Source organism: Pezoporus occidentalis, unplaced genomic scaffold (assembly GCF_034315485.1).
Source record: "Pezoporus occidentalis ecotype Australia unplaced genomic scaffold, CSIRO_AGI_Poc_V1 ctg194, whole genome shotgun sequence".
In the NCBI taxonomy this organism is placed as follows: domain Eukaryota; kingdom Metazoa; phylum Chordata; class Aves; order Psittaciformes; family Psittacidae; genus Pezoporus; species Pezoporus occidentalis.
In genome coordinates, this window is record NW_026913791.1 from 1,307,563 (window position 1) to 1,333,774 (window position 26,212).

Below are 26,212 nucleotides of genomic sequence, written 5' to 3' on the forward strand. Positions count from 1 at the left end.
CTACCCGCTCTCTTCTCCCCTCCTCCGTGCAGGGCTGGCCCGGCAACATGGCCTCGGACCTGGAGAGCCTCAACCCCGGCGCTCGGATCATGACCTTCCGCCCCACCATGGAGCAGTTCCGGGACTTCAGCCGGTACATCGCCTACGTGGAGTCGCAGGGCGCCCACCGCGCCGGGCTGGCCAAGGTGCTGACCCCCGGCTCCCCCCGCCACCGGCCTCCCTCCGCCCTTTGTTTACCCCGCAGCGCCGGCGCGGCGGGCGTGCCCGGCCCCGGGTGCCCCGCGATCAGCCGGTGCGCTTTGCTTCCTGCAGATAGTCCCTCCGAAGGAGTGGAAGCCCCGGCGGTGCTACGATGACATCGACGAGCTCGTCATCCCCGCGCCCATCCAGCAGGTAGTGACGGGGCAGTCCGGTCTCTTCACCCAGTACAACATCCAGAAGAAGGCCATGACGGTCCGCGAGTTCCGAAGGATTGCCAACAGCGACAAGTATGGCCGTGCTACGGTGCCACTGCACACATAGTCACTGCGGGGGTTGGTCCTGTTGTCCCAGTTCCCCAGGGCCAGGTCCTGGTGCCGCTCGGAGGTGTGAACGTAACGCCCTGAGCGGATGAGGTGTGCTGGTCAGACCGGCTGCGTGCGCGGGGACCTTTGTCGCTCGTGTCATCTGGTAATGACACGGGATGCAAAACACCAGCAGAACTTTTTGTTTCTGCTGTGGGTGCCTGTGCGTGTGTCAACATCATCGAAATACTCGGGTGTAATAGCAGAGAAAGGAATGTTCTTGACGTGAAAAAGGAGACAGCAAAAAAGGATTGCTTTAAAAGGAGTTTAAGCAAAACAGCCTATGAAATAACTATTTAGAAATAGCGTTGGAATTACGACCAGCAGTCGGTCTGCTGCACCTTATTTTATCTTGCAAGAGCAGTACACATCAGTTATCTTAGGATTCTGTTTCTCTAATAGAGTAATTTAATGAAAATTACTCTTTTATGCTATATATGTAATTGTCTGGAATACATATGTATACACATTAAATAGGTGTTAAGTGTAAATTTGATCCCTCAGGTCTGCAGAAAGAGGCCAATATATAGCTAGCAGGGAATGGAGATCAAGAGCAGATATTTTGTTGGTAAACAGAGCATGCTTGACCAGTTCACTAGCAGGTGAGGCTGGAAATGGTTGTTACACTTACAGTGGCAGAAAACATTGGTTTTGTTGGTTTGGGGTTTTTTTAAGCTGTTCTTTGTATGATTTCTGGGTTTGATTATATTCTTCCTTGCTAAGTAGCAACAACCAGAAAATTAAATTGTTCAGACCGAGAGAAGTGCACAAAGCAAAAATGAAAGCAAGCTGAGAAATGGGGAAAGTAATTTTCTTCCTGATCCTTTGTTCCCAAGTCTCACAGAAACAGAGCTGTGGCTGCTCTCACTGCTTTTCTGCGAGTTAGGGTAGGGGTCTGGCTAATAAACATGCATTGGGTATTTTTATTGTAGCTTTTGCTTCTTTCAGTGGTGAAAACCACTGGTTTAGACTCGCCAGTTATCAAACTGCGAAGTCTTTAGTATCTTTGTTGGGTTTTTTTTCAGGTACTGCACACCCCGCTACACGGACTTTGAAGACCTTGAACGAAAATACTGGAAGAACCTTACGTTCAACGCTCCTATCTACGGTGCTGATGTTAATGGCACACTTTATGACAAGGTAGGAAAACTCTGTTGGTTTTCAGGTAAAGGTTATCCTTGTATATCACATTTCAGAAATGCTAATGTAGCATTTGACTCATGACTTTTTCTGAAAGAGATAATGATAGTCTAAACATGCGTTCCAGCTTCTAGAGCAGGCAGAAATGCAGTAAACTTTATGTTTATAATGTACTTTCTATTTAACCCAGATAATCTAGGCTAATAGAGGTCACAATGAACCTTTGTTAGCACTTCAGTATAATATAGTTCAGTTCAAGAAAACAAAAACTGCTGTTGCCTAAGTGTTGCTTTTATGCTGCTTTGTCCTCAAAGGCTTATGAGCATTGGAAGTGTTGATCAGTGGACATGCAGTGCTTTGGTATCCACTAGTGCATATATTTTTGTGGGACAGCTCTGCAGCCATTGTGTGCTAGGATAATAAACATTATAAAAGGGCATGCATTCTGCTTGCTAGTCTTCTAAATTATGTTGATTTACTCTTTTAAAAAAGATGTTTGGAATGAAAAGTGTTCAAGAGGTTTCAGACATCAGCTCAAGCTCACACTGTTCTCTGGTGACTAGTAAACAATCAGTATCTAAGCTAGCATCATGCAAAACTTTTGTTTTACTTGAGCTACCTTGGTTTGAGCTATGCCAGTAGATGATTTGTCTTGTTACGCTGTTTCACAAGTGTCTGATAGCTTTTGTAACTGTCATTTTAGTTGTGTGGTTCCATACTTCATAATGTACGTTTAACATGAGGCTTTTGTTTTGCAGCATGTAGATGCATGGAATATTGGCAGATTGAACACAATCCTCGATATCGTGGAGAACGAAAGTGGCATCACCATTGAGGGAGTGAATACTCCTTACCTGTATTTTGGCATGTGGAAAACTTCCTTTGCTTGGCATACCGAGGACATGGATCTCTACAGTATTAATTACTTGCATTTTGGGGAACCCAAGTCATGGTAAGATTTTTCTAGGGAAGCTTCTAGGTGTAGAAAAACAATACTGTGAAACATTGGAGTCAGTGTCATGGAGTTCAGAGAGTTGAACTGACTAAAGGAATTGCCATCCCTCCAGTGTTGCACTGCAGTTGTATCTGGTGACAAGAACACTAGAAATCGTAAGAAACTGCAGAGCAGTGCATGTCCTCAGTAGCATTTGTTTGGTTACCTTCTAGAAAGTCCATTTGCTGTCCTGATGTAAAGTGTTCCTCAGAATTGTAATATGCAATAGGGCCAGAACTTGGAAAACTTGTTTATGATTTCCTGAGGCTCTAAAATGACCATACAGAGGTAACACACCTGTTGTCAGGCAGGCAGTAGGAAAACAGTCAAACAGATTTTGAAATGTAGCTATTTATCACAGATCTAAAAGCAGGCTGGTGGATCTTGCTGAGTGGTTCATCCATGGTCTGAGTTTTCATGACTGTTTGTAGGGGAGGCTCCCAAATTTTTCTGTAGCATGGGTTGCATTTTAAGAGTGAATCATTCCCTTCTGTTCACAAATAAATTTCTCAAGCAACTTAACAATTGTTTCCATGACACTTCTGTTGGAAGCTAGTATTTTTGGCTGCCTTTTAGTACAACTTTGAAGTAAAAAATAATAGCTAGTGCCACGTGACCAGTGAACAAACCAATGCAGTGGCAATTGCATGGGAACATGAAACAATAGTTAGGTCTGATAAACCTGGTGGCCATTGCTTCTTTCACAGTAGTACGTGGAAGAAGTTAGCTTTACGGATACTGTAGTCTGATTTGTTTAAGGAGCTCTATTCTATTTATTTAAGAAGGAACTAACAAGCACTCCATATTCTAGAGTGAAAGCAAGTTAAGTAGGTGGGTTTATTTACTGTAGTCAAACCAACTAGGAGTTTTGTGGAGAAAGGTGAGTACAGAGAGAGATGCAGCCCCAAAGAGCACACCGCAAGTTGTGTGCATGTTAAGGATGTGTCATTGTGTCTTAGTCCTGTCTTGGTCTGAGCAGCTGGAAGAGATGATTCCGTTTTCTCTCCTGGTCTGTGATCCTCCTTGCACTGAGTGTACTAGCGTTTGCACAGCTGTGAGCTGAAATGGGTCAGGAAGTGCTCTTCCCTTCCACAATTCATATTTTGGTGTAATTAAATACATAAGACTTTTTACTTCCTTGCCTGCTTAAGCACAAGTCAGTGGAGGAGATGGTCAGCTTTTGGCTCTTGATTTTTCTTGGGAGAGGTAAAAGTCCTTGATACAGTTTTATAGCTTTGTCTCATCAAACTTTGAAAGAGACGGTGTGGAGATGGAAGATCTTTTTCATTATTATTATCGGTAATTCATGCCTCAATGCCCATTTATGATTTCCTGTCTCACTTTGAGATTCTGTCATGTCAGTTGAACTTAACAGACTTGTTCTTATGCCTGCAGGTACTCTATTCCTCCAGAGCATGGGAAGCGACTGGAGAGACTTGCAAAAGGTAATCAGGCAATTCATGACCTGCATTTTGTGGAAGGTGGGATGTACAGCTTCAGTGGGTTTCAGCCTTTTTAGAGTACAGCATGCCTGTAATGTTCGTAAGAGTACAGGCTGGCAGACTGAACTGATAAGTTGCCTTTTAGAATATAGATTATATTATTTCTGAGTGTCTATTTGTGTATACACACAAGAGAAATGTCGTATTACAAATAATGCAGTTGTGGGCTGTCTGACCTTTAATGAGAAAATCCTCAACTATTGATGATTAGGAGTGGAAGGTTATAGCCAAGGGAAGAGCCTTCGGCGTGCAGTCTTCCATATGCTCTTTCAGACTAGCATCTGTTAAAGATAAATCTCCAGGACTTGTCCTTTTTCTTCAGGATGCAAGCTAGCACACTTCAAATCAGGTGGTCCATACTTGCAGGCCTAGGGAAAAATACCGTTTAGGCAGTAACCTTTCCTAGAAATTACTGAAAAATTAATTTAATTCACAGCAGAACGGTAACATCTCTCCTTGCCTTTACTTCACAGGTTTCTTTCCAGGAAGTGCCCAAAGCTGTGAAGCATTTCTCCGCCACAAGATGACCCTCATCTCTCCATCTATCTTGAAGAAATACGGCATCCCATTTGATAAGGTGTGGAGAAATAATCATGATTGTACCAGCTCAGTCAAGACATTCATGCAGCCCTGTCTCATCTCTAGCAGCAGTCAAGAGCAGACACTTAAGAGAGGAAAACAGGAACAGGGAGGGTATAACACAATCCTTTCCCACTGTGCCACCATTTATCTGGCACTTGGGCCTCAAAGGGTTTGATGTTTGTTTTTTTTTGAACTTAAAACTATACACAACATCCTGTGTTAGATGGGATCAGCTTCACAGCTTAGCTGTGTAGTCAGTGAAGAGAGATTGCTCTTTTTTTGTTTCAGATTTGTCCCCTCCTAAGTTTGCTTGATGTGATCTGCTTCCTCAATAGAAAGTATGGCTTGTTCCCTATTGTGTTTTTTTTTATTACATTAATAATGTTGTAGATGTCCTCACTTTCCGAGGTGATAACCTGCCACCCACTTTCCCCCCCACGCACACACATTGAAGATCTAGTCTTTGAGTCCTTACTCAGAAATACTGTCACACTTGGTCGGTTGTCATGAACCTTGTTAGACAGTGGGGGTCTGTTGAAGGGCAGCAGTGGAAAGCTGATCTAGAGTTGTATTTGAATATGAATAGTGAAAGGAAACAGTAGCAGATTTCCACGTTGTGCATGAGTAGTAATTTTAATTGGCAGTAGATACTGTTCAGCAAAACCTGTAGCTGATACAGACACCTTTATGACCTTCAGATAGCTAATCACAGAGTATTCTCCCTGGCAGTGTTCAAGGCCAGGTTGGACAGAGCCTTTGGTGACATGATCTAGTGTGAGGTGTCTCTGCCCATGGCAGGGGGATTGAAACTAGATGGTCTTAAGGTCCTTTCCAACCCAAACTGTTCTATGATTTTCTGCTATTTTGACCAGTCATGTTTTAGTAAAAGAGTGTTGAGTGTTGCTTTCCAGTAAGCAGATATTAACATAAGTAGGAGAATAGTAAAGGTAAGTAAGTGCCAAATTGTGCAGGAAGTAAGTGCACTACAGTAAGTGCACTACATTGCAGGAAGTAGTTCCAGCCATCATCTGTGGGTCGGGGTTTCAGATATACTGCATGTGGCATGCAAGAGCTCCTTTTATTCAGAGACATCAAGTAAACTTTTAAACTGAGAATAACTATGTGGTGTCTCAACTGTCTTCTAGGTGACACAGGAGGCTGGAGAGTTCATGATAACCTTTCCTTATAGTTATCATGCCGGCTTTAATCATGGTTTTAACTGTGCTGAATCTACCAACTTTGCTACTCTTCGGTGGATCGAGTATGGGAAGCAGTCTGTACTGGTAAGCAGTCTGTACTGTAAGCAGTCTATAGTGGTAGGTGGTCTGTTGCCATCAAGTAGGTTATTGCATACAAATAACCTATTGCGCTGCTGCTCGTTACATCCCCAGTGTTTGTTCTAAGGGAGTGAATTCAGTGCTTTTTCCACTCAAGATGTGATATTTGGTTTCTGGTACAGTAACAGTGTTCAGTCAGCATCGTGTTTCGTGTCCTTGTTTCAACTATGGATAGCATATAACAGGATTTTTAGCTTTATGTGGATCAAGTGAGGCTTCAAAGAGAGGGAGGGACTGGTTGTCTTACCAAAGATGAAAGGGTGTGCTTAGTGGTCAGGACTCACCAGTATTTTGTCTGGTATTTTAACTGTGATTTATTGATTGTTCAGCCTGGAAGTATGCCTTTGGTAACTTAAGTCATTTATCAAAGTAAATGTCTTGGCTGAACCTTTAGACTGGATGGTGTTATATCCCTGTAGAGGTGCCTTATGAACATGCCTTATATTTTCAGAACTTACATTGAAGTTCTAGTTCTAGTACAACTAGTGCTTTGAAGCACTAGTTGTAACCGTGCCCAGATGAAGAAGGACCTCTGCTACTCTGAGTAGGCCCAGTTTGTATGGCTTTGACTTCCTCATTAGGGTCTCTGGTTTTGCTGGCTTTTTTTATATGAGCTCATTTTAAAGTAGTCATCTACCAGCAACTCTGTAAATATGCTGATGAGGGTGAGCTTGCTTTCTTCATTATTGTGATAACATCTGTTCTGTTGGTTTTGCTGGCTTCTCTGCCCAGGTCTTAGTAACTTAATGTACACCCTTTTGATTTGCTGGGAAGGTCTTGAGAGTTCTGAGGCTCAGTTACATGTAACTAGGATTCTTTAGTTACGCTCCTGAACGCAAAATGAGAAGGAGTGCAGAGTAGAATTGTTGAGTATGTGGCCTTACTTGCATATTTTCTGTGATTTAAGTGCTCGTGTCGGAAGGACATGGTGAAGATCTCCATGGATGTGTTTGTGAGGAAGTACCAGCCAGATCGTTACAAGCTTTGGAAAGCCGGGAAGGATGTGACTGTCATTGACCATGCTCTTCCAACCCCAGAGGCAGCAGAGTTCCTTAAAGGGGATCTCATGCAAAGAGTCAAGAATGGGAAACAGTGTGCTGAAGAAATGGAAATAGGAGAGGTGTGTAAAAACGAAGTGGACGAGGATGAGACAAAAAGGTAATGCTTTATGTAGTCCTCTGCTTTTTCATTGGATTATTAGAAATTGGACCCATCTTAATTGAATATTGCCATTCTGACAGAACAGCAGCAGTCAGAGTTCGCAATAATCTGTTTCCTGGGAATGGGGTATACTCTTAATTTATTTTTACATTTTTTTACTGTTTGGGTCCCCATTGGTGAGAGTCTGCATTAGACAGGAAATGCACCAGCTTGGAAGGTAGTTCTTCATCTTTGGACAGACATCCAAAGCCTGGATTGGAAGTGTGCATCGTACACTGGGAGGCCAGAAATAAAAGGGAGTGCACTGGGATCATGGGGCAGTGCTTGCTAGCAGATTCCAGTTCTGTCAGTGCTGCAGGCTGCAACATCAATTTCTGGTTACTGAAGGCGGGCAGGCGAATTATCCTACATTTCACAGTTAAATTTTTCAGCCAGTGTTAGCTACTGTTCCTAAAGCTGTCTTTGGTGGTGCTCCTGTAAAGGCAAAGAGAACACTTCAGAATAATTTGGAAATTGTTTGGCTTCCCAGGTGCTGTTTCATAAAGCACTGATCCAAACCAGGCTGTATTTTGTGTAGCCAGGCAGAAATTCAACATGCTTACATGTTTAGTAACCTGACATATGGAATTGTCTTCTGCAGCATCCCCAAGCATCGCATAGGAACAAAAAGGCACAGGGTCTGCCTGGAAGTGCCTCAGGAGGTGAGTGAGAGTGAGGCCTTCCCCAAGGAGGAGCTGAGCTCTGCACAGTGTGAAACAGACATGTCAGAGCCTTGTGAGAAACCTGCGAGTGAAGTTGTGCAGCAGGGTGAACAAAGGGTCAAGCTTCCAGGTAATCATTCCTCAAGCTTTATCCCGGTACAAGGGGACAGGGTATTTTTCTTCAGTGAGTGATGCTGCTAGAGCTGAATCTGGGGCACTCTTTCATGTGGTGCTAGTCGGCAGGATGTTGTCATGTCCAAAAACTCAGACACAAGTTTGTCAGGCCAAGGCAAGCACTTCAGAAATTTACTGTCATGAGACCTGAAATATTCCCTTTTGATTTTTCAAGACCAGAGGATGCATCTAGGATGATTTTATGCTGTGCCTGTTAGTCTGATTTGTCTGACATTTCTGCGACTGGCTTGAGTAAATGAAATAACCACAGCTTGAACTATTAGCTTTTGTGGCCTACCTATGGATAACTCCCCAGTGAGAACTATGTAAAACAAATTGCTGGGGGAGAACAAAGGTGTAGGCAGCCATCCTGTGGCTGCTGCAGTGACTGACGGACCAGGTGGGTCATGGAGATGTTGCCTTTCAGCTGAACTAAAGCGGACAGGAAGTATTACATGTGACTTGCTTCAGAAATAGTATTCCTAGGTTTTGATTCTGCTCTTTTATTTTGCTTGCCTGCATACAGAAGTGTGTTGGGTGCCTCAGTAGCCCAGGGTCCTCTGTATTCCTGTTGTGTACCTTGACCTGCTTATGGAAATTGCTTAGTAAAACATATGCAGGCTTCCTCATGGTATGGGTCGAGTATGCTGTATAGATGTTTTATTTGTAATTTTGTAATAAATAGGCTGGAGGAAAAATAATATGGCTTGTAACGGATTGGATTATTCTTGTTCGTAAGGGAGAAGCAAGGGGCCTATGGAACAATGTAGGAACAGGGCAAACATATCATTCCTCCCTCTGTTACTCTGTTTTCCAGGCCTTCACAGCTTGTATTTCATAACCTTCTGTTGGTTTGTGGGGTTTTATTTTTCTGGTGAGTCTCCCATGAACCCTTGTAAGCTCTTAACCACAGCATCATGTAGCCAGGAGTTGAGCTGTTCAGCTACACAGTATAAAGGATCATCTCTGTTTATTTTGAACTCACTGTCTGCTGTTTTGTTTGATGAACCTCAGTTCATGTGCTGGAAAAGGCAATGAGCAGATGCTTTTATTCTCTCTCGCTAAGCCACTCATGATTTTATAGGTGTTTGAATTAATGACCTACTCTTTATATGACTCAATGTTTCTTTTTTATGTGCAGTAGTTTGCTTTTCTGTTTGGCTTTGTGCAAATGGTCTCTCTGCTGCCCAGACTTTTTCTGAAGTCATTATATCCTTTCTTCTAGATCATGTGGACTCAGCTAAATTTGAAGAACTGAAAACAGTGAATCTTGAGGAGGAGGAAGAGGAAGAACAAGAAGCAGCTGCACTGGATCTCTCCATTTCACATGCTTCAAATTCCACTTCAGTGTTGCCAACTGCAAAGCAGAGTGCAACGCCCAGTGTTCAGTCCAGCTCGCCTGTGTATTCTGGTTCCTCAGACTCTGAATTGACTGATCTGTTGGCAAAACGAACTGTTCCTGGGCCAGCTGGGGTGCTCACAGTCCACAGCTATGCTAAGGGAGATGCCAGTGGATCTGACACTGAGCAGACTTCAGGAAAGAAAGCCAGTGCCACCGCCAGTGTGAGTGAGCAAGAACTGGCAGAGGTATGAATGGCAGGAATACTGAAAGACTGAACTATGTGGTCATGGATTTGCTGTGACAGAACTTCCTATCTGTGCAGATTATCTTTTCGTTCCATTGGTGTTTGCATAGCAGGTTGCTTAGGTGTTAATGTGGGTTATAATACCTATGGGGTTTGCTAAAAAAAAAAAACATCAACAAACCAGTCTTACCTCTTCTAGAAAACAATCCCTTGCTTTGAGAACTTCTTTGAATTATTTAAGTGCTTTCAGGAAAAGGGTAGCTTGGTTTTGAAACGGGAGTGTTACAGGCTGAGTCAGTTCTTTCTATGGTAATAGACACCTTTTTGTACCTAAAATTAATGTAGTTCAATCCAGCCTTTATTATGACCACATTAAGATGTTTGAGGGGCTTTTTATATAAAATCATCTACATTTGTATGTCCCTTAAAATATACGGAACAAAAATTATTGATTGGGGGAATGTAAGCGTTTAAGAACTCCCAACAAATATTTCATTAGACACCCAAGAGAAGGCTGTAATACTTAAAATCTTACTTGCTGGTGTCTTTTCAAATTATTTTGTTTTCTTCTTTAAATCTGTGTTTAGAGACTGGGAGTTCAGTAATGATTCTTCAAAATTCAGGAATCACAGAAATGGAACAGCAAAGAGGCAAATCTTTTGATAATTAAGCTGAAATTAAGCAAGAGTTCTGATGGATATTTAAACTAAAGAAATTCTGTTGCTGGTACTGACATCTCCATTGTATATGCCATACAGGGAAAAGGTGAAATTTTCAAAGGGCATACATGGCTTTTCCCAGTATGGTGTGTTTCAAAACAAATTTTCCGTTAAATGTTAACTGGGAATGCTGATTTCCATTTGAATAAAAGCATTTCTGCTTCTTAGAAGGCTTGTAGCCAGCTCTGTAGGAGATCAGAGGTAATGACTGTTACGCTCTCCTCTGGCTTCTTTTATGAAAAGAAGAGATTTTAAAAGATGTGAGGTGTGTTTAAGATTTGCTTCTGCTTTCAAAGGAATAACATTAAAAAAAAAGGCAGGGTGTTCTTACCTAATGAGAGACTTCCTGAGCTGTTAAAATCATGCCCTTTATTGCCTTGCTTGTCAGGTTGGTAGTAATTTTGTCAGTGTGTCACTTGTTTTTTACATATGGGAAGGGGAAATCACTATTGTTGTAGTCTCCTTCCAGTCTTGTCAGTGCAAATAATCAGCAGAGAGGGTGAGAGTTTCATTTGCTTAAAATAAGTCAGTGAGACTTCATTGGCAGCTTGAACTGTACATGGTTTTTATTATTTTATTATTTTTAAATTTGAGATTTATTTTTTTTAAGTTTACACAGAGGATTTCTGCAGAATGCATGAGACTTCTTATAGAAGAGAACCATTCAACTCGTCTGTCTTTGGTTTTGCCTTTTACACGATTCTAATATAAACAGACTTGCATAAAATGCTACACTGGAATCCGTGAAAAGTCTCTGTTCTAACGGCTCAGCAGAGGTAGTACAGCTCTACCTGGTTTTCCATATGAAGAGCTGAGAGCAGTTCTTTCAAAAAGTTAGTTCAGAGCTGAAGTTCGTTTCTCAGAAGTAAAATCATGAAAGCATGTGTACACTTTGTGGAGGTCTCTTTAAGTTCAAAATAAGTTCCTTTTAAAAGTAGTGTCAAAGGGACATGTGCTAATTGAGTGCTGAATTGCTTCTCCTTGTCCAGGCAGCAAAGGAATACATAAGATCACTGAAGGAGAGTAAGAAGTCCAAGGGTCGTCGCCAGCCATTGAGCAAGCTCCCACGCCATCACCCACTCTTGGTTAAGGACTGCATTAGTGATGATGGTAACTAAGCCTTGTGCTCTTTGGGGAACTGTAGAGAGGATCTTAGCTTCTGCTGTGTGGGGTATTCCATTAAGTAATTGGCAGTAACCAGGAGTCAGCAAGGAGTCTGCATCCTACACAAGGATCTTACCTCACATCATTAAAATTGTCTCTTGCATGGTGTCTTCTTTCTTTCCTCTTCCATTCTTCAGAGTCACAGCTCTGAAAGGAAGATTAAACTAGTACCAGAGATTTGCATAAGTACACCCATCTTAGAGCATTCTAGTAATTGATGTTAATATTAATGATTTAAAACAAGCAACACACAAACAAAAACTCCAACAGTACCAGATTCTTTGGCTGACAGCCTTAGTCTTGATTTGGAGCTGGTGCTGTTCTCACAGTAAGCCTGTCTTATGTCTGTACGGTTGCTGTGTTCGTAGAAGCCTCTTAAAAAGGATAAAAAGGAGACCAAGCTACTGGCTCCCGTCACGCTTCTGTCAGCTTGATTTCTGTCAGTCTTTCATCTCCATTCATAACTTTGTGTTATTTAGTTTCATTTGGAAGAAGGGTATCTATGAAAGGACACATAATCACTGAGTTATTGATCTCTTATCACAGAGGCATCGGAGCAGCTAACTCCTGAAGAAGAGGCTGAGGAGACAGAAGCATGGGCCAAGCCACTTAGCCAGCTGTGGCAGAATCGGCCACCAAATTTTGAGGCTGAAAAAGAATACAATCGGATCATGGCTCAGCAGTCTCCTCACTGTGCTGTTTGTATGCTCTTCCAGACCTACCAGGTATATAGACCAAGTCTGTTAGTGTTACCATGGGGATAACTGGAGAGGTTGCTGCTGTGGTGCATAGTTTTAAAACCGTCATTTTGCGTATTGCCAGTTAACAAAAGCTGTATCAGTGTTGCAGTCTTCCCAAGGAATTGTTCCAGGAGAGCACAGTTGGGAACCTCGCAACACCTGTGAGGGCCTGTTTGTGGGTTCCCAGAAGCTTGCTCAGCTGTTCAGCAGAAGCTTTTGTCTGTGGCTTTTGCTTGAGCCACTGAATGGAGCTCAAATGTTGCTTCAACTGACAATAAAATCCCATTTCTCTTTTCCAGACTTTCAGTTCTACACTTAAAAACAACACTTTAACTCCACTCATATTACATGGTCTCTGGGGAGCTGGCAAGAAAGAGAACCTTTTACTTAAAAGGATTTAGGGTTGTGTTTGTGGATAGAAAGCTGTCTCGGAGTATATCTGGCAAGTGGAAATGGGCTTTAACAAAGTGCAGCTGTAGCAATGCATAGCTTGGGGTTGGTTGCAGAACCTCTTTGTCATGTTGATTGAATCCTTAGGCAGGAGTCCCATACTGAATTTTTTGGTGTGCCTCAGCTTGTAAGGTAGCTTGAATAGTTATCTGATTGTGTGTTAGACCTGCAATTTAGAGATACTTTTCCCTTTCTATATGCTAAAAATATTTGATTCATCTGAGATTGCTGTGATGGCACTAGAAATATGTTCACCACAGTTTTGAAAATAAAGACCTCAAATTTTGGTGAGGGTTTCTATTGTGTATAGTTCCTAATTTCCATAAAACCCATAAACCATAGTTTCAGTTCAATCTTGCTATTTCTGTCTGAGGGTAGATTCTTGTCAGAAGCTGCGTAGTACCTGGGGATTTCACTAGTGCTGACAGTGTATAAAGTTAACAATTTGTCAACAGTTTAAGTTCTGTGAGTTTCTTTTTTCCGTTCTAGATGCTGTTAAGCAGAAAACTCTAGCTGCAGGTTTTCAAATGTCTGTCCACACCATGGAGTGAAGCAGAAACACTTCCGAGTTTTGAGCTGTGGTTAGGTTCTTCGTTCCAACTTCAGAACGTCTATTGCAAGCCTGGGAACTCACTTCAGTTACCCATTCAAATAAAAAATCAGCACAAAATGCCAGGCAAATACTCAATTTTCCTTTGTGAAGAAGAAAAGTATCTAGCTGCTTGGTGGGGAAAAGAAAGTTCCATTTTCTTCAACTTTGTTACAGATTTCCTTTGGTCATCTTCATTAGGCACTGTAGTGATAGGACAAAGGGTAATGGGTTAAAACTTCAACAGGGGAAGTTTAGATTGGATATAAGGAGGAAGTTCTTTACTGTGAGGGTGGTGAGGCACTGGAATGGGTTTCCCAGGGAAGTTGGGTTGCCCAGTGAATGCTCCACACCTGGCAGTGTTCAAGGCCAGGTTGGACAGAGCCTTGGGTGACATGGTTTAGTGTGAGGTGTCCCTGCCCATGCAGGGGGGTTGGAACTGGATGATCTTAAGGTCCTTTTCAACCCTAACTATTCTGTGATTCTATGATTTAGTCTTTTGCTTGACATGCAGTGTTCAGAGTGAATCAGTAAGTTTTACAGAATCTGAATAAACAAGACTTGTTGAAAACATGTCAGTTTCCTTCCAACTGTGATCCTTAGCTGGACTTTCTTTCCTATCTTTTGATGCACTGTAGGAGGGACAGTGCAGCTTCATTCTGTTGCTGCAATTTCTGCTAATAATATTTTTAAAAGATCAAGCAAACTACTTCGTGGTGGCCTATGAGGTACAAAAGATGATATGAAACTTTTCTTCAAAGAGAAAGATTAATTTCTTTTTAACTGTTAAGAATGGTAACTTTAATGTGTCGTGGTTTAATGTCGTGGAGCATACCTGTGTAAACTTTGCGTGTAATTGCTGTTTGGTTTTGCATTGGTTTAGATGAACAGATTCCAAAAGATTAGCCTGAAAGTCTCCCTAGCTTTAACTGGGAAACTACATTTTTAGTCTGCTGCTTATTTCCCAGGAACAAATTAGTTTGAAAGCCCATTAGACTTGTTTAGAGCTATGCTAGTTAAAAATTACAGGGATTGCAGTAGATACCTATTTGTGTGATCATAATCCTCCCATACTGAGGTAAGATAAATGTACAGTGTTGGATAGCAGTGTTGGTATCCTCTGTATTAAGGGGTGGGGGAATGCAGCAGAGGAGTTGAGCATAGAACATGAGGTGGGCTTGGTGTTTCTATCTCTTCTGTCAGAAGCGATGCAGTTTGATCTTGTTGCTCTTTAGAGGGATACAGTTCAGAGCTTATGTTTTAGCCATTTTGGCAGAAAATAATTTCATTCTGAAGCTGCAGTGTCTGAGGATTTTATAAACTTAACTATATTTTCACCTAACCTACTAACTCTTTAATCTTTCAGCACCTTTATTCTTTCTTTAAACTGGATATATGTATGGAATAATGGGTGAGTAAAGATGATGTGAAACAGTTTTACTTGTAAAACTGAAATTCCTTGTCCATCTGTTACAGGCAGAGTGTGGAGGCAACAGTCAAAGCTCTGGAGTTACTCCAGCTGCAGTGGATGGGAAGATCCGAACCAAACCCCTGATTCCTGAGATGTGCTTTACTGCAACTGGCTGCAGCACTGACCTCAATCTTTCAACCGCCTACTTAGAGGAAGATGGAACCAGCATACTCATCACCTGCAGGAACTGCCATGTCTGTGTTCATGCGAGTGAGTGCATCCAGACCTGATCCTTAACTCTAGTGTTCTCTGTAGTAAGTCTGTCCACATAGCAAGCCTCTACCAGTATATATAATGTACAAGTAGACTAACTTCAGCCCTTTTCTGAATGGTATGTATTCGAGTGCTGGCCATTGAAATACAGAGTTAGCTGCATGGATAACTTCAGATATCTGTATCACCCTGAGGCTCATTGATTTTAATTCCTGCTTTACTTCTTGGTCCTAGGGGAATGGGTCTGAGTTTAGGTAACCTCCTGACTGAGATATGTCTGGTTTAGGTTGTTATGGTGTATCCCCTGACAAGGCCACTGAAGACTGGATGTGCTCCAGATGTACAGAAAATGCCTTAGAAGAGGTAAAGTTTCTCCTAAGATTCTTACAGATGGAGCCTGGCATATCTGGGAACCTGGTTACAAAGTTCATTTCCATAGTGGTGTTGGTTTGGGATTATTTTGTTCTCTCCTGTGGATAGAAGGCAATTCAGAAAATGTTTAGGAGTCAGTCTGTTGCATTTTGGTGCTTTTTAAGCTGTAACAGTATATCCTTTTAAGTAGTGCAAAGCTGCTGAGCTCACTTGGGTCTTGGGAAGATGTTCTGCATGAGTGAGGCAATTAGCTCCATTGTCTGTCTTAATTTATGGTAGCTACTATTTCTAAAACAGTAACTTCTGTTAATAACTGGGGAGGTGTGTGCATATGAAGAAAACAAGAAGAACGGGATTCCGTCAGAAAGCTCTAGATCAGCAGAACAGGTTAAACTTTCAAACTGTCTTTGCTCATGGCTTTCCAGATCCTTTTACACATTCTCAAAGGAGATAGGATATTACAGTTGTAAAAGGAATCTGTAACAAGCAAGTTAAACAAGTCTTCAGTGGTAGTTCTACTTGCTTTCACAGACTTGGAGTCTATATTTGTTGCCCTAAAGGCAGCAGCTTTTGAGAGCTAAAGGGTTGATCTGTACAAGGGAGTTCTCTTCTGACACTGAAACTATTGTCTTCTTCTGGGTATGCGTTTTGAGGGGGAAGTTCTGAAGCAAGTGTACTGCTCTGGACTTCACTCTTACAGCTAATGCTTTCTTCCTCATGCCAGGACTGCTGTTTGTGTTCATTACGAGGAGGAGCGCTGCAGAGAGCCAATGATGACAAGTGAGTGTTCCAGATTTTTTGATCTTAAGGGAGAGACTCAATTCCTAAGTAGGTGAGGGTAAGCTAGTAAAAGCCAGTGTCTGCATTTGATGTAACACCACCTTTCATATTCTGTGTTACATGATAATATAATATCATATGTTAGGTGATAAAGTGTGTTTGTTGCATTCACACACAGCAATCTTTGTCTCTTCAGTTAGTGCCATACTAATGCTTTTGGTTGCTTAGCATTTTATAGCACAGAGGTGTAATGTGCAGAGGTGTAAATGTACCACATAAAAATGAGGTTTCTGATGAGATGACATCTTTCAGTACCTTCTCACAAAGGATTTTGGTTACTCCATGTAATGTGCTGTGGCTATGGAGACGAATTACAACCATTGCTTTAAGTAGAACAGCATACTGAAATTCAGTCTACTTCTGCAGCAGGTATACTGCATACAGCTGCCTGTTCTGTGTTGTCCTATCAGGCAGGCTTTTATAATGCAGGCATTCAACCAGCCCTAGCCAAACTGAATTGTTCTCCTGTTAGCCTGTTAGTAGTACAATGGAAGTGTGAAGAAGTCTTGGGTTTGCCCCACATGTGCCCAGTTACTAGCAGTAGGAAGGAAGATTACACTGCTGCTTCTCAGAGGCTATTTATTGTGATTTATGTGGCAAACTTCAGCAGACCTGTATTTACTTAAGCTCCAGAACATCCTCTGTCTGCCTAATGCATATTAATTTCTTTTTCCCCTCTCCTGTCCTGACAGATGGGTTCATGTGATGTGTGCTGTAGCTGTACTGGAGGCAAAATTTGTGAACATTGCCGAGCGGAGTCCTGTAGATGTTGGCAAAATTCCCCTGCAACGTTTCAGACTGGTAAGGATGTGCTTCACTGGTGGGGTTTCAGAGTGTCTCTCCAGTCTGTTCAGAATCTGGAAGACTTTTGCTCATCCCTGCAAACCCAAAGTCATCTCTCCAGACTGAACAGTTTGATCTGCACTGTTCTTTGTGTGGGGAAATAGCAATTGTCCCTGTTGCCATTTCTTGATTCTTTCCCTGTTTTAGTATATATTTATTTGGATAAGAAGCCGGTAAGGGGGCACAGTTTTCAGTATGTGGCAAATGACATTTATGCAGTGTTACAATGGTGATTTTTGTTGTTGTTACTTTTAGAATCCCTAGTATGTAGCTTGCTTTATTATTGATTGCTATTGAGCATTGAAGTGCTTCAGGATATGCGAGGCATTTGTGTAATGGGTGAATATCTTCTGCAACAAAGCAGCTGTAATTAACTCTTCTCACAGCTCACTTAGAGGGGAAAAATATTTTAACTGCTTTGCGTATGCTAATGCATTACAGATAACATTCTTTTCCTACAATAGCCCATCAGGCGTGACCCAGGTGTAGTTGGGCCACTAGTGGTAGTGACAGAATTTTAACCCTTAATTCTCTGGTCTTTGCCCATTATTGTAATCTTGTTGTTTGTCTAAACTTTAGCCAGGTGCTGAAAGGCCCTGTTGACTTCAGAGCATTATAGGATGATTTAATCAAAGATCTCCCATTGCTAGCATCCTTTGGTTGCATGCTTTGTGCATGTTGAGCAGCAGGCATTTAATGTACATTGGTTTTGGCTATGGGTTTACTTTATGAATTATTGCCTTGTCATAAGCTAGAACTGGTAGCCTTCTGCTGCTTTTTAATCTGAAAGTAGCAGTGCTCTCACAGGACCAGCTAGCCATTTGTGTGGAGTAAAAGCTAGTTTAAACCTCTAGTTTCCTGTCCACAGAAATGCATCTTCTGCAAGAAACGAAGAAAGAGAATTGCAGGTTGCTGTGTACAGTGCTCACATGGTCGGTGTCCCACATCCTTTCATGTCAGCTGTGCCCAAGCAGCAGGAGTCATGATGCAGCCTGATGACTGGCCATTTGTTGTCTTCATTACCTGCTTCAGGCATAAGATTCCATCTCAATCAGAGGTGGGTAGATGGATGATTCCCTGGAATTTGAACTGCAGGATCTTGGAGGGACTGAAAAGTTTTAGATTGTGGGATTGATTCTTTCAATTCTTCATTGAAGGCTGTCTCACAATGTTCAGTATAATCTAACTGGTGTTGGATTCTGATCTCAACCTTGCTGCTGCTCTGAGTGACCTTAGTGAGATCTTTTGTTCTGTTTTGGTTTGCCGCCCAGAAGCATTCAGAGCATTACATCCCTCCTGTGGTTGTTGTATTCAGACCATTACATCCCTCCCGTGGTTGTTGTAATGAGAAATAATAGCGCTTTTTATATGTTAATATAAAATACATGGTGTTAACAGCTGTGATGTTAGGAGTTAATGCTGGGACTCCAGCAGGCTGCATCAGTGGTCATTGAATTTCTTAAGTGATTGATTAGTTTATAAAGTTTTCATGTAGCTATTTTAGTTATCAAAACCACAACAATCTATTAGAGAATATTTACTGTAAAGGCCTTGCATTGCTCTGAAGAATGATAGCTTAATTTACTAAGTAACTTAAAGGACAGCAGCATCTAACAGATCAGGCTTTAAGCATGTGAAAGTCCACAGGCAGAACTTTTCTACAAGTGCTGCTGATAGTATCTTGAGTAGAGTTACTCATCCTGAACTGAATTTTGCTTCCTTGTCTGCCAGCACTGGAGCTGTGGTCCTCAACTCATTCTTTATGGAGTCATTGTGTAAAAAATTCCTTTTTTTTTTCTCTTCTCAGCGAGCTAAGGCTGCACTCCAGGATCTGTCACCTGGACAGGTAGTCATCAGCAAGCACAAGAATGGTCGCTTCTATCAATGTGAAGTGGTCAGCCTTGCAAAGGAGATTTTCTACGAGGTTAACTTTGATGATGGTTCATTCAGCGACAACCTGTATCCAGAGGACATTGTGGTATGTCGTGCAGTGGGAGTCTGGCTCCAGTAGAGGGCACATGACGCGAGGCAATTCTTGCTGCTACAGAGGAGATACACCAGGGTATTTGGTAACTGTTCCAACCCTAGGTTGGACTGTGGCTGAGATGTGCTGCAAGATGTCGTTAATGAGTCTAAACTGAGGACACATAGGAACAGGTGTAACAGGGAGTGCAGCTCATCTCTGGCTACTTAGCAGTGGTAGGTCTGAAAGAAGACTTGCTGATACTTGTATACCATTCTTGCATGAAGTACATTGAAGCTGGGCCCACTGTTGGGATTTAAAGATAGATGATATGCATGGATGTGTCTCAGCCTAGTTCTTCATCCCTAAAATAGAGTAATTGTTGGGGTCGTGTGCAGTGTGACTGGGATGGACTCCCTGGGGGGTTGCTGAATCTTCACATAAGGAAGCTGCTTACCCTACTCCTTGTCTCTCCCACCTTTCTCATTCATGCTGTAGAGTCGAGACTGTCTTCAGTTAGGTCCCCCTGCCGAAGGGGAAGTTGTACAGGTGAGATGGACAGATGGACAAGTTTACGGAGCCAAGTTTGTTGCATCACATGCCATCCAGATGTACCAGGTACAGAACTGAAGCTGTTCATGATAACGGGGCTGTTCTTAAAGCCAGCAGAGCTATGGGAGAGTCACACGTAAACACTTCAGGGGAAGTTACTCAGTGTTGTCAGCAATGCCAGATGCTGGTAACAGTCGCTGGTGTTGAAAGCGAAGTTGGTTGCTTGTAGCTCTACTCCTGTCTGGCTACCTACATGAAAGTGTCAGCTTCTGAAAAATTCCTGGTCTGTAATTCTTCTGCAAATTCTGTTCCTATAGGTTAAACTACCTAAAATAAGTTTGGGTTTGCTTTTCTCTATTCAGTAAGTGCATCATGCCTTACACACTTCCAAAAGGTGCAAGGTTCAGGCCCTATTAAAGTGACCAGCCAGGCTGCCTTGTCAGGTTGTCAGGTATTACAAGAATATGCCAAAACTTCCTGGGCTGCTTTATTTGTCATGGGATTGGTGAGGTTCTGGTTCAAGTCTGTTGGCAGTGTGCATACCTACACATGTATCTTATAAAATTCAAGTGGTAGAAGATGGCCTCTGTGGGGAGCAGAAGGCAAGTTCTGGGTAGCTTTGGGAGGGTTCTAACTTCTGAGACTTCTGGAAGAACAACTTCTGTTTTTCTTCCAGGTGGAATTTGAAGATGGGTCACAGCTGATGGTGAAAAGGGATGATGTATATACTCTTGACGAGGAACTTCCTAAGAGAGTGAAGTCAAGGCTGGTAGGTAAACAGGGTACAGACTTCTACTAAAGAAGCTCATGTAACTTAGAATCATAGAATAGTTAGGGTTGGAAAGGACCTTAAGATCATCAAGTTCCAACCCCCCTGCCATGGGCAGGGACACCTCACACTAAACCATATCACCCAAGGCTTCGTCCTGCCTGGTCTTGAAGGCTGCCAGGGATGGAGCATTCACAGCCTCCCTGGGCAAACTTCATTTGTCCTTGGACAGCAAGCTGAGAGCATGGCAGCAACAGATTACAATCTTCTGCTCTCAGTTGTTATGAAACTTGGTTGATCAGGCTACAGAAGAAAGCTCTCACTCTGGAGTGACTTTAATTCTCCGTCTGCAGTGATGGGAGCTTATAGTTAGTGTTTGGGACAGCACTTTGACACCCTTTCATGCCTGTATTTGTAAGTCTCATTGTCTACTCCCATTACAAAGAATGGCCAAGCTCCTTCCCTTATGCTTTGTTTGGAAAAGCTCCTGATAGGGTGGCATTAAGAGAGCTGGGCACCTTAAAATTGTAAAATAATTCAGGTGGGAAAGGAGCTCTGCAGGCCTCTGTCCAGTCACCTGTTCCAAGCAGGGGTAACTTTGAAGTCAGATAAGGTTGCTCAGGTCTCCAGTCAGGTTTTGATTATCTCCAAGGATGGAGATCCCGCAGCCCCTCTGGGACCTGTTCTGTTGCTTTATGCTTCCTGCTATAAAATACCTAACTATGGACACCATGCTAGGGTATCTTGCTTTACAGCATGATCATGCATACCTTTATGCAGAATCTGTTAAAGGTTAAGGGAAGAACCATAGAATAGTTAGGGTTGGAAAGGACCTTAAGATCATCTAGTTCCAACCCCCTGCCATGGGCAGGGACACCTCACACTAAACCATCTCACCCAAGGCTCTGTCCAACCTGGCCTTGAACACCACCAGGGATGGAGCATTCAGAGCTTCCCTGGGCAACCCATTCCAGTGCCTCACCACCCTCACAGTGAAGAGCTTCTTCCTTATATCCAATCTAAACTTCCCCTGTTTAAGTTTTAACCCATTACCCCTTGTCCTGTCACTACAGTCTCTAATGAAGAGTCCCTCCCCAGCATCCCTCTAGGCCCCCTTCAAATACTGGAAGGCTGCTATGAGGTCTCCACGCAGCCTTCTCTTCTCCAGGCTGAACAGCCCCAACTTCCTCAGCCTGTCTTCATACAGGAGGTGCTTCAGTCCCCTGATCATCCTCATGGCCCTCATCTGGACTTGTTCCAACAGTTCCATGTCCTTTTTATGTTAAGGACACCAGAACTGCACACAATACTCCAGGTGAGGTCTCATGAGAGCAGAGTAAAGGGGCAGGATCACCTCCTTCCACCTGCTGGTCGTGCTCCTTTTTGATGCAGCCCAGGATACGGTTGGCTTTCTGGGCTGCAAGTGCACACTGAAGCCGGCTCATGTTCATTTTCTCCTCAGCCAACACCCCCAAGTCCTTCTCCGCAGGGCTGCTCTGAATCTCTTCTCTGCCCAACCTGTAGCTGTGCCTGGGATTGCTCCAACCCAGGTGTAGGACCCTGCATTTGGCATGGAAAGTATCATAGATAAATCCTGTGACCAGGTGTTTAGACATGCCTGCCCCATAAGGCACAAAATGTACTAGACTGCTTGAAAGTTAAAACAGATGAGTGTGTTCATTCTTTCAAGAGACTGCTTGTGAACTTAAATTAGCTGCTCAGTTAAATTTGAAACCTGTGATTCTTTAGATCTCTGTTTACAGTTTATTTAAACTTATCCCCAGACTTTTCAGTTTGGTTTCTTAAATATTTTTCTCCTCGTGTTTGGTCAGTTTTTGAAGAAGGCTGAATGTTCCCAAGTGTCCTGACTTGGTTCTTCCTTACATGCAGTAGGCAGATGTGGAGGCAGAAATTTGACCTGTGTTCTAGTGACTAATTCTGCTTTTTGTCTCTTTAGTCAATAGCTTCAGATATGCGCTTCACAGAGATCTTTGCAGAGAAGGAGGTCAGACAAGAGAGGAAGAGACAGAGAGTGATCAATTCACGCTACCGTGAAGATTACATTGAACCTGCATTGTACCGGGCCATCATGGAGTAAGCGCTTCCTGTGGCAGAGGAAGAAGATTCTCGCCTCTCCCAAGGATTTAAACGTTCCAGTACAACAGGCCATATTTGGATGCTTTGAATCCAGGGGGTTTTGTTGTTGAGTTTGGTTTTTTGTTTGTTTGTTTGTTTTTTTGTAAGGAAGCTAAAAAGCTGATGCTGTGCAGTAGCTGGAAGGCAGCTGTTGGATAGTGAAACAGATCCCATTTGCTGAATCTGATGCCTGCAGACTCTTGGTCTGAAGTTGGGTCCTTACTGAATAAGCCAGCTTTGGGGGTGTTGCTTTCATCTCGTCAAGCAGCCTTGCTTTTTTTATTAGAGACAATTTTGAGAGGTGGCAAACTCTTTTGGGAGTTATAGCCAGGAATCTTGGCAGCTGCAGAATAGTACAGTTTATTGTTTTAATTGAATAATGTTCCTGTATTTTGGGAGTCTCCCTGGTGACCACACCTGGGCTTGAGCAGGCAGTATTACTGGTGCTTGAAATTGAACCTTTTTTTATATTTATATCCCATCTTTTTGTCACAAGCAGCTTCAGTCTATTCTTTCTCAGCACCTCCTTTCTGAGGTAGGCTGGTCAGATCCAAGCAAATAGGAGGTGCTTCTGTGAACAGGTGAAATGTGAAATTGAATCCTACAGGACAAATTATTTAACCCTCCATTTAATATTTTTATTCTGATGCTTCTTTTGACTTACTCAATCTTAAGTTTACTTGTAATAGTATGTGCCTCAGAATCAGTGAAATCTGTCTGGAGCCCTGCACGGTGCAGCCTTCTAACAAGAACAGGCATTCAGCTCCCAATAGACATTCAGCTCCCAAAGAGTGAGTTTTAAATTTCTCCCTGTCCCCTCTAGGGCAATAGTGACCAAAGGGGCAGAGTCCTAACTCTCCCTTCTTGAAATCCAAGCATCACAGTATTGGGGATGACAGGGCAGTGGTATCTGAAGCAGTGCAGTACCTCTTGTGTGGCAGCGCTGTCTGTCTTGTGGCTGCAGGCTTTTGCTTGCAATAGCTAATATTGGGTCTGGGACACATAAAGCATGCACTGAACTGTATGTATTACTGAAGGGCTGTGCAGTGCTCTTCTGAAGCAGGAGTGCTTCTGTGTTCCTGCCTGGCAAAGGTTACCACATGTTTTTATAGAGTGTTAGTAGGGCACATCTCAGTTGTGTTGGAAAGAACTTGCTACCCCAACAATTGGAAGCTGAGTTAAGCTGGGTAGTAGGTGTACCTGGAAGATGAGCCAACTTGCTCCTAGTAATTTAAGCATTAACACACCACAATAGGAGCTCTGTAAATGCATGTTCCTTTCCCATTCTGTAGGAAAGGGATTTTAGGCTGTGGAGCAGATTGGCCACCTTCTTTTTGCATGGAAAGATGGGTTGACTTTTCCTGCTGGAGAAAACTACGGTTATGTGTTCTCCAGAAACAGTTCAAGAGGAGAATTTTCTAGTGAAACAGACCTAATGCATCCCTGCTTCTATAGGGACATGGCAATGTGTCTGCAAAGTCTGGATTTGTAACTTGTTTCCTTTTGTTACATAGGAACGCTATAAACCAAACTCTTCCGAAACCCCGGTGCATCGATTTGTGATTAGCAATAAAATGTAGTATTGTGTAGTGATACAACTCTTGATCAGAAAAGAAATAAACTACAGCTTTTATAAAGAAAAATCTTACTTAGCCCTACATTTTTATAGGGTCAGGAGGCTGATACGAGTAGCAAAGATTTGCACAACCACTGTTTTGCATAGAGGTATTCTGTCCCATTTTTGTGGTGAAATACCTTGTTCATCAGTATTGGAAGGCTTAAGCAGATTCTGAAAGGAGATAGCAGCTTTCCTTTATGGCTTTTTTTTCTTTTTCCCATGTCCACAACTCCTGGTCTCAGGGTATTAAATAGTTTTCTGATGAAGGGGATAGTTGGTTTGATAAAACTAGAATCTCAAGACCAGAGTCTAGTAGCTGCAGTTACTCTGGTCTAGGCAATGGGAACGAAATTGCACTTTGATGTCTTAGCTTGTACATAAGCCTCTGTGAAGTGATGTGTTGTGAGCATGGAGAAGAGCTGGCAGAGCCTTAAACTTTCCTCTGTTCTGTCAGAGTTCAGTTGGTATTAACTTCTCATAGGCTGAACAATACCTGTATAATACCAAAAAACACACTCTTTGTATCATCTGCCATTCTCTCTCTGGAGAAAAGGCATCTGTGTTCAGGCTTTCTTCCCAAACTGCCATATAACTTAAATGCACCTTTTAGGTGCCATGTGCTACCTGTGCTGCAAACGCTTGGCTCAGCAGCTTCATCCTAAAAAAATAACAGCTGGATTTGTTTGGAGCGCTGTTGTTCAGCTGCAGCAGGTTTTGCCATCCACCTCATAACAGTATTGTGTGACTCTGAAGAGCTCCTTTGTCTGGTATTTGTTCTAGAAGAGGAGCTTTGTTATGCTGCATTTTCTGTGGGCTCCAGATCTGCTCTTGTCAGTTGGCTGCACTGTGTTGGAAACTGCTGCCATCCTGCTCTCCCGAGACAAAGGGCCTTCCCAGTTTTCCCATCAGTTCTTGTGCTGCACCGTTCAAATGTGAGCATACTTTACCTACTTCAGTGATTGAACTGCATTTTTGCTTCTCCATGAACTTACAGTCGGTGCCCCTGATGTTTGAGGGGTGTGTGTTATTTGACTTGGCAAAAACAGTTGGTTTTATGGCTTGAGGTATAACAGGTAGCAATAAAAGCTCTGTACAGAGCAGCTGTCTCAAAGGTACACATGCTTTCCATTACCTGTACTTTGATCTTGATTGTTAATAATTTTCTCCAGTGGTTTGTTTTGTTTTGGCAGTGTGTTTATCCCCGTTACAGCATCATTCCAGTGTGGGCAAAGTGCTGCCAGAGTGTCAGCTAGGTGGGTGCTTCTTGAATGTGTTCAGTAGGAAATCATACTCACTATACCCCACAGGAGCTCTGGTGGCCCTTCGTTAGGTCCATTGTAGGTGATGCTGCAGGCAGTTGACCTTCTCACTTCACTTTTCAAGAAGCTTCTGTTTGTCAGTGGTTCAAGTTGGACCCATAAAAAGCATTTTTAGTATAAGCAAATAGCAGCTTGCCCTTAATTCAAGATGAACATGGCAAGCTAGTGATTACTTTTCATAATGTTGAAGAAGGTGACTGTATTCTTTGTGGAGTGCCTGATTGCAGTCATGTTTCTGCTTGTGGGTGGACTTCTAGGAGACCTTTCTCCATCAGCAGACCCCTCAGATGACTGGAGACAGTGCTGTCAGTAGCAGGACCCACTCTCCTCACTCCTTCTCTGGCTTCCCAGTGTTTTGAGCTGGGTTGAACTGATTCTGCACTGTTTGAGGAGCACAGCCGCATATCCCAAGGTTTCCAATGCATCTCTGTTCTTCTGTTCTCTAATTGGGCTCCTGTTGTCTGACATGTCTGCAGTTGTGCTTGTTTCTTTTTTGATGCAAACATGGGATGAAGTCAAGACTCGATTAGCCTGTATGTTGTTTTCAGTTTGATGGAGTAATAAATTTAAATTCCAAATGGACAATTTGTAAACTAATTTAAGAACTACAGCAATGTAACTTGGAAATTCTCATCATGCTTCTAATTTTTCTATCAGCACTGTTCCTTTCTAATACTCATCTTCTTAACATTTATCCAGTGAGTTCTCGGGTGT

At 42.6% G+C, this 26,212-nt stretch overlaps 1 protein-coding gene across 2 annotated transcripts; it reads left to right on the forward strand.

Moving 5' to 3' along the window:
• KDM4A (lysine demethylase 4A) lies at window positions 1-26,083 on the forward strand. 2 transcript variants are annotated; one of them, XM_062617286.1, is made up of 21 exons: window positions 1-185; window positions 313-488; window positions 1,589-1,703; window positions 2,462-2,655; window positions 4,093-4,142; window positions 4,673-4,776; window positions 5,927-6,064; window positions 7,026-7,276; window positions 7,920-8,110; window positions 9,380-9,741; window positions 11,449-11,569; window positions 12,170-12,348; window positions 14,879-15,083; window positions 15,373-15,449; window positions 16,183-16,238; window positions 16,991-17,099; window positions 18,010-18,198; window positions 18,949-19,119; window positions 19,603-19,722; window positions 20,333-20,425; window positions 22,383-26,083. In XM_062617286.1, the coding sequence occupies exons 1-21, from the start codon at window positions 48-50 to the stop codon at window positions 22,521-22,523; spliced, it is 3,180 nt and encodes a 1,059-aa protein (XP_062473270.1). In that variant the 5' UTR covers window positions 1-47; the 3' UTR covers window positions 22,524-26,083. The 2 variants fall into 2 exon arrangements, with proteins under 2 accessions (XP_062473270.1, XP_062473271.1); XM_062617287.1 differs by lacking the exons at window positions 1-185; window positions 313-488 and adding an exon at window positions 1,069-1,165.
• Window positions 26,084-26,212: the final 129 nt, after the last annotated feature.

Coding starts and splice junctions, on each gene's coding strand:
- KDM4A (XM_062617286.1), top strand. CDS start 48: ATGGCCTCGGACCTGGAGAGCCTCAACCCCGGCGCTCGGATCATGACC. Junction 489..1,588: donor AGGATTGCCAACAGCGACAA/GTATGGCCGTGC, acceptor GTTTTTTTTCAG/GTACTGCACACCCCGCTACA. Junction 15,450..16,182: donor CAGAAAATGCCTTAGAAGAG/GTAAAGTTTCTC, acceptor TCCTCATGCCAG/GACTGCTGTTTGTGTTCATT.